At 44.9% G+C, this 6,967-nt stretch overlaps 1 protein-coding gene across 4 annotated transcripts in view; it reads left to right on the forward strand.

Moving 5' to 3' along the window:
- LOC120793489 (A-kinase anchor protein 13-like) overlaps positions 1 to 6,371 on the forward strand; it is a 102,708-nt gene extending 96,337 nt beyond the window's left edge. For all 4 annotated transcript variants that reach the window (XM_040133615.1, XM_040133616.1, XM_040133618.1 and 1 more), the window contains 3 exons: positions 909 to 1,028; positions 1,142 to 1,370; positions 1,904 to 6,371. In XM_040133615.1, the coding sequence (XP_039989549.1) occupies positions 909 to 1,028; positions 1,142 to 1,370; positions 1,904 to 1,962 (408 nt within the window). In that variant the 3' untranslated portion in view covers positions 1,963 to 6,371. The remainder of the gene's footprint in view (positions 1 to 908; positions 1,029 to 1,141; positions 1,371 to 1,903) is intronic.
- Positions 6,372 to 6,967: the final 596 nt, after the last annotated feature.

A 6,967-nucleotide genomic window follows, 5' to 3' on the forward strand; every position in this document is an offset into this window, starting at 1 on the left:
GAAGATTACGCCCGTCCTCACTGAAGTACGTTATTTGCTGCGTGTCTGAGTCTGAATGTAGATACTCCCAAAATATGACTTCTAGTCCCAAAACCCTGGATGTGTAGAGCAAGAAATCGAACCATGTGGGACAGAGGTAATTATGACTCCGCTGTCCACTTTGTTTCGGTCTGTGTTCCATCAGACCGAAACAAAGTGTATCCATTAAGCCAACAGTGACAGTCCCTGACTGACTGATTGATTGATTGATTGGTCCGATTGTTTAAAAAAAAAAAAAAAAAAAAAAAAAACTATAAACCATATAGACCAGCAAAACATTGAGAAGAGGACGATTGGTGTCTCGGCTCGACGAGAGCACAGAAATCATTAGCTGCTCCATTAAACCCTTTTAGCTTGTATACAGCAGGACGGCCCCCTGGGAAAAGAACGCCGCCCGTAGCAACAGGCACAGCCTGGACCTCAGAGCGTTTCTCTGCAAACGCAGACAAAATACTTCCTACTGAAGTCACTGTTGATCAGTGATGTTAGATGCAGCTCGTCAGTGTGCTGGTGCAGGAGCAACCTAACAGCAGGCTGAAAATCAGCCGGGCACATTTCCAGTCTGCCGATGTCGGTGTGCTGACTCACCACTGAGACCTGCGCGTCATGGTGGGACCACTGGAGATTTGCTAAAGATTTTCAACTGCTTTTAAGTTGCTCTTCAAAGTGTTCACTTCCGCCGGTGGCGTGCAGGTTTGACAGTGCCTCATGTCTCTCTGTATTACAATGTATGTCTCACCAAGTCCTGGACCCAGAAACACAACCAGCACTTCCCTGGAGAGTGTGCCAGCTGGGTTAAAGACAAGAAACGCTGCGTACAGGTCTTTGTGGCTTCTTACGCTGTGACTTAATATCTCATTTTTTTCCAGGTGGAGCAGCTTCAGAGGTACCAGCGAACTCCCTCCACCACCTCTGAAGACTCCATAAGGTTCCACAGCTCTGGGTCTCTGGATCTGGATTCAAAAGAAGCAGCCGAAGAGCCAAAAGAGGTAAAAAAATCAAGTCCTCCTCAGAAGAAGCACAGAAGGAGAACCAGGGAAGATGTGTGTTTTTAAAGAGTCCAACAACTATATGAAGTCTCCTTTTTCTGGATGTTCTACAGGTGGAGCTATCATCTTCTGCCCCGACCAAAGAACCTTTCCTCCGCATCGGATCCAAGAGGATGGGCAAAAACTTCAACCCTTTCTTCTCGTCCTCCTCCTCTAAGCCTCAGGGAGCAGAGAAATCCCAGGAGTCCCAGCTCCCCAACAGACTGCTGCAGCTGGCCAAACCCAAAGAGAAGAAAGACAAGAAGAAGAAGAAGGGAAAAGGCGGGGAGCAGACACAGACCGGTAGGACGAACACACGAGCGGGTTCTTTTGTTTCCTCGCAATGAAAATCCAGTATCTGTAGATTAGGGGAAGAGTCAGGTAACTAAAACAAGTCTATGTCACAGCCTGCGCATGGAAAATAAAAGGTTGTTCCCTGAGTGCACAGAGACAGATGTTCTGAACAAATGAAGCATCGAAATAGCGTCAAGTTTGTTGTATGTGACAGTTTGTGACAGAGTCAGCTCTCGTATCTGCCCACCCCCCTTAATGTCAAATCGGGGTTACCTGGGGGAAAGAAATGTCTTCAGCCTCCTGCTGAGAGTCAGATGTTCAGACTGACACCGCTCACGGCCAGCAGCAGCTTAGCTTAGTTTAGCATTTAGACTGGAAACAGGTGGAAACAGCTAGCCTGGCTCTGCCCAAAGGGAACTAAATCCACCTCCCAACACCTGCGTTAGATCCGTTTTGTTTGGTTGGTACAAAACCTGAAGTGTACAAACGACAGGAGGTTATGTAGCAGGCATAGTATCACTCGTGTCTTTCTGTCTCCTTAGAAAACAAAGTTACAGTGATGTCGGATCCTCAGAACGATGGAGACATCTTCTTCTGCTGAGGACCCGCACGAAGCACATGTGAACTTCTGACCTTCCTGAGGAGACAGACTAGTGGTCAGTGCAGAAAACAGGACCCGGAGAGGTCTCCTGACACTGTCCCAGCCTGACAGAAAGACTGGACCATGTCTGGACCATCTTGGATGAGGAGCCAGCCGCATTCTCAGGATGAGACACTCACTGACCTGCATGTGTCCAAGGCAAACAAAGGTAAAGACCTCCTCGCAGACACGTCAGGTGAGGTCATACTGAGCTGATGATTAAATCAGGAGGATTTGAATTGACAAATGTTCCAAGAATACCCCCCACCTTCCATCAGTTACACGTGTGATGGGAAAAGGCTCAAATGAGCAGTGTGAGGAAGACTGTTTTCCCGCCGTCAGTCAGAGATCATGTGTTCGACCACGTCACATGGTGCTTCAAGTCAAATCTGATCAGGACTTAACCTGCAGCAAACCCTAGCTTTAACATGAACCAACTATAAGTTGTTGTGGTGCTGGAGACTCTCCCGGGTGTCAGTGAACACTTCCCCGGTCTGGCTCCCAGGCTGAGCATGGAACCTTCGTGTCCTTGCGTCTGCTTTCACTCCAGTTTCATCAGTCAAGCGGGAGGGAGGAAAGAAGCCAAAGTGTGCGCCGAGGTCAGTGTGTACAAGGAGGCCACAGACGCACAGTGGACCATGAGACGAGCCTGTCTCGAGAGACACATCATCTCTCTCTGGTGACTGATGGGTCATTGACCCACTGAGTGCTCAGGGCACCCAGCACTCGAGTCGTGCCTTAAGTATCTGCTCTAGTCTCTGTCTAGTGAATGTGGGGACAGTGGGATGAAGTTTTAATCCTGCTGCTCTCAGATAATCGCCTCAGTCTGCAGGAATTCATCGTGTCTGAAGGTGGAGGTGAAATGTACCCGTCAGCGTGTAAACCAGACTGTAACAGCTGAGTGTGAGGAACCCATGGTCCTGTGGAATCTCACATCACAACAGGAACACATAGGTTTTAACAGGCACTTTACAGACATGGGAGAGGGATGCTTTATTTTAAAGGCCTGTCATTTCTCTCCGGCAAGAATTTGATCAAACTACTTTTCAGGAATTATAAAGATAAAATCAAGGTGCTGAAAGATGAGCTCTTTTTAAAACCAGAGTAAACATTCATGTGTCAACGCCGGCTTTGCTCTCAGCACATGCTGAAGTGTCTGGACGCACAGAGCCCCCCAAAGTCCTGACAGCTCAGATTTTTAATCTTTCCTCACGTACGAACCTCATCCGTCCGGACTTTGTGGGCTCTGTGCGTCTACCTGCTTGTAGATAAGTTCTCTCTCTGTTTTCCTATAATTAGTTGATTCAATCTCTCTAGGAAAGGTCCTGGTAGATGAGCTGAAATGACAGAAGTGTAAAATAAAGCATCGTGTTGTAGTAGGGCTGGGTCAGAATCCATTGTTACTGAATACAGCCTTTCACTGGGTTTCCGTGGAGACCATTATCATGTCATGTTACGGAATGGGGTCTTGTTTGCTTTTCTCTTCACCGCATCGGCTTGGGAACATCAGCAGACAAAACGATCTCACCTTCAGGTCCGTTTAGTAGCTCTTCTGGAGCTTTCGACCACATCATACAGTCTTCGTCAGCAGCACCGTGGAGCCGTAGATGTTCACCTCTTAACATCCACGTTGACTAAAATCACTTTGGATTATTTTCCAAGTATGTTTAACATACAACCTGAGAGAAATGTCTTCATATTAATGTTGTGATGTTGAGTTGATTCACATCGCCCAGCCCTACTTTGTGGAAAGTTTTCTCAAGCGAGACAATCACTGACTTAACAATCTCCTAAAGGAATCATGTAAGAAAAAAAAAAATCAATGCCAACTATGCTACAGGCAGGAACAGAGACTCAGTGACAGTTTGGTGCACGGAGACTTGATCTAGCTCCGTTAAAGAGAGGAGCTGATACTGGCCTTTACTTCTACTTCCCCTTGGTCCCTCCTGTTCCCTGATCCGCTTCCATCTGTCACGGTAGCGTTCGGTTGCTCGACATTTTCTCCATCACATTAAAATCCTTCAGCAGTACAGCGACCAAAATCTCCTCGCTCTCCCCGAACGACTTTTGTTTGGAAACAGCTGTGTCAATCAAAGCGAGAAGGGCATTGCTGTTAAAAAGCTGAAGGCAGAGTAAAAGAGCGCTGAGGAAATACACAGTGTATTGAATTGACCGTGTTTGCCAGTATACTGCAGTTACTGGTATTTTATTTTTCCTCCCAGTTCTCCCCACCCAGCTGTTACTTGAAAACTTACAGTATACATTTACCACAACCAGGTTTCATCTAGAGTCAGACTTGTCATGCTTTTGTTTTGGAAGGACAATCCTTACCTAACTAAATGAAAGTGAAACTGAAGTGTGAATTGTTACACAGCAACATTGTCAGACGTGTTCCGAGAGTATTTTATCGCAAAGACAGTTCATAAGCGCATTGGCTCTCCTCCTTGAAATGAGAGGAGAGAAACTGAGAGCCAAGTTCTCGTCAGATACTGTAAATGTACTTGAAATCCCTCTGCCTCTGCAGCGTACTGTAGATATCCCCGTGATACTGAATGTATCTGAAAAGAACAAATACATCCAAAGCAGCAACCCCTGTTCAGAATCCTCCCCCATAAACCAAACAGCGTGCGTCTCTCCCTGTGCTCGTCTCCTCCGCAGCCCTGCTGCTGTTCCTCCCCTCTCATCCGACCTCAGTAACAACTCATAGCTTCAGTTTTGCACCACATTGATTTTCTCTTCCCATTCTCTGCAGAGAAGCGATGCACAGGGAGGGTGTAATCATTTCCCACCTTTCTGCTGAGAGGAGCAGATTTGTACTGAGCAAAAGCACGGCCGCCTATCTCTGGGCCGCGGCTCCCTCTTCCCTGGTGTGTGTTCACCGGGAGAGGGTGGTCCTCAGTCCTCCAGGCAGAGTCCGCTTTCTTTGGACACTCAGTCAAATTCGAGAGGAACATTCCCCTGCACGTTCACATCACAGCCACTTCCTGTAGTAGCAGTATTTCAAAATAACTGCTACATGTGTTTTGACAGTATCACACAGCCTTCACAGGACTTGAGTGAGAGAAAGGCGTTCCTCTACAACCGCTGTGCCTTAAGGTGTTTCTGCTACAGCACGCGCTTCTGCTCTGTAAATGAGACACCCCGTGCTCTCTTTGGAAAAAAACAATCAATCGGAAAGGGCAGAACTGATATGTTCTGTTTTTGGTTTCATGATAGGCTAGACAGCTAATTGGCGAGTCAACTCTGGTAGCCCAAAGAGCTTAAAAAGTGCACGAAATATCCCTTTACATGCCAAACCATGTAGTCCTTACTCTTCAGCACCACTGCCGACACAACACTGGCTGTCCTCAGCTTTTAAGCTACATGTAGCACCAGTCAGTTCACATGGCGTCATTGTTGAAAGGGCTGAAGGAGCGTTTTTTTCTTCCTTTCAATGAAAAACTATATATAGAGATATATAGATATAAAACAATAAATGTAAAAATCACTTAAATATGCAAAAAAGCTGACTAATTGATTTCAGTCGGGCTGAAATACAGACTTAACCTTCCATGAATGAGTGTCCTTCAGGGGGTATCAATTCAGTTTATTTATACAGAGCCAAATCATAACTCACATTATGTCAAGGCACTTTACAGAGTAAGGTCAGGACGTGACAGTGTTAGAGAGAGAAAGCCAAGAGTTGAGGAAAAACAGGAAGAAACCTCCGACAGAGCCGGACTCAGGGTGGGCAGTTGTCTGCCTCCACCAGATGGTCAGTGTCCTTCGGTGGCTTTCAGTGTCCTTGAGTGACAGCCAGACAGGATTTGATTCCACTATCGTTTCACTCGGTTGAAGCGAGTCCAGTTAGAGACTACATGCAAAGCTTTTCTCCGTTCTTTTCCCCTTGACAGTTGCACAGTTCAGCACATTCTACAATTTTCGGATCCCTGAAACCAAATGAGCTAAATCACAGAAGCAGCGACTGATCATAGAGTTTGATGGTCTGAAGAGGAAGTGAAACCTGAAATCTTGAGTTTTGCTGGGCATGCTAGGAGGCCTGTCCCTCTCCTCTTCCATATTGTTTCCATTCAGTGTGCACTAGAGTTTTACTAAAAGCATTTATAACAAATTTTACAAAGTCACATTAGACCTTACAGTTTTTGCACTGTATGTCAGAGCTTTTTGAAATGTATTTGTACTAAAAACAAAAGGTACAAAGTTTATTTTTCTCATTTTATGTACAAAGAAAAAAAAAGGGCAAAGCAACAAATGTTGTAAATATGTTTTATGTACAAATTTGAACTTCCAAAGTATTGATGACTGTGGATTTTGTTTAGTTGGATGATTGATTTGTTTTTTAATAAATAATAAAGCTTTATTTATCTGTCCTCTTTTTGTTTTGGAATGTACAGTAATTTTCTCTCCTCAATAAATAACTATGCTGTTTGTCACTCGATGCATGTTGTGTGGTTCTTTTGATGGGAGGGGGGGCATGGGATGAAGAATGAAGAATGAACTGACGATTAGGTAAAGATTCATTTCACCACACCGAATCAACGTTTAGGACAGAAAAAAACGGAAAATGATTTAGCTACTCTCACAGTAGTAATAGAGCATTTTAATGTACAATAATTCCTGATGGTTTAGTCCTTGAGGAATTATCATTTCTTTACCTGAGTGGAAAGGCTCAACTTTGCTGGGCTAGTTTTTTTGACATAAGCAAGGGAGTTGGACTCCTGTTTTGAGAAGTTCTCAGTATACAGTGCTTTAAACCACAGTACACTGTTGACGTACAGCCAAACAAAGACGACAAAGCTAAAAGGGACAACATATTATCTACAGGCGCAAGGTGTGAAAACATACAGAACAATTAGATATATTTGACCTTGCAGCATCGCTCCTTTTTACAACTGCATGAACTGAATGATTGAATCCCCAGTAAGAATCGAGTCAAAGCCAATTTCATGTATATAGCACCAAATCA

This window comes from Xiphias gladius, chromosome 8, assembly GCF_016859285.1.
Source record: "Xiphias gladius isolate SHS-SW01 ecotype Sanya breed wild chromosome 8, ASM1685928v1, whole genome shotgun sequence".
NCBI lineage: Eukaryota > Metazoa > Chordata > Actinopteri > Istiophoriformes > Xiphiidae > Xiphias > Xiphias gladius.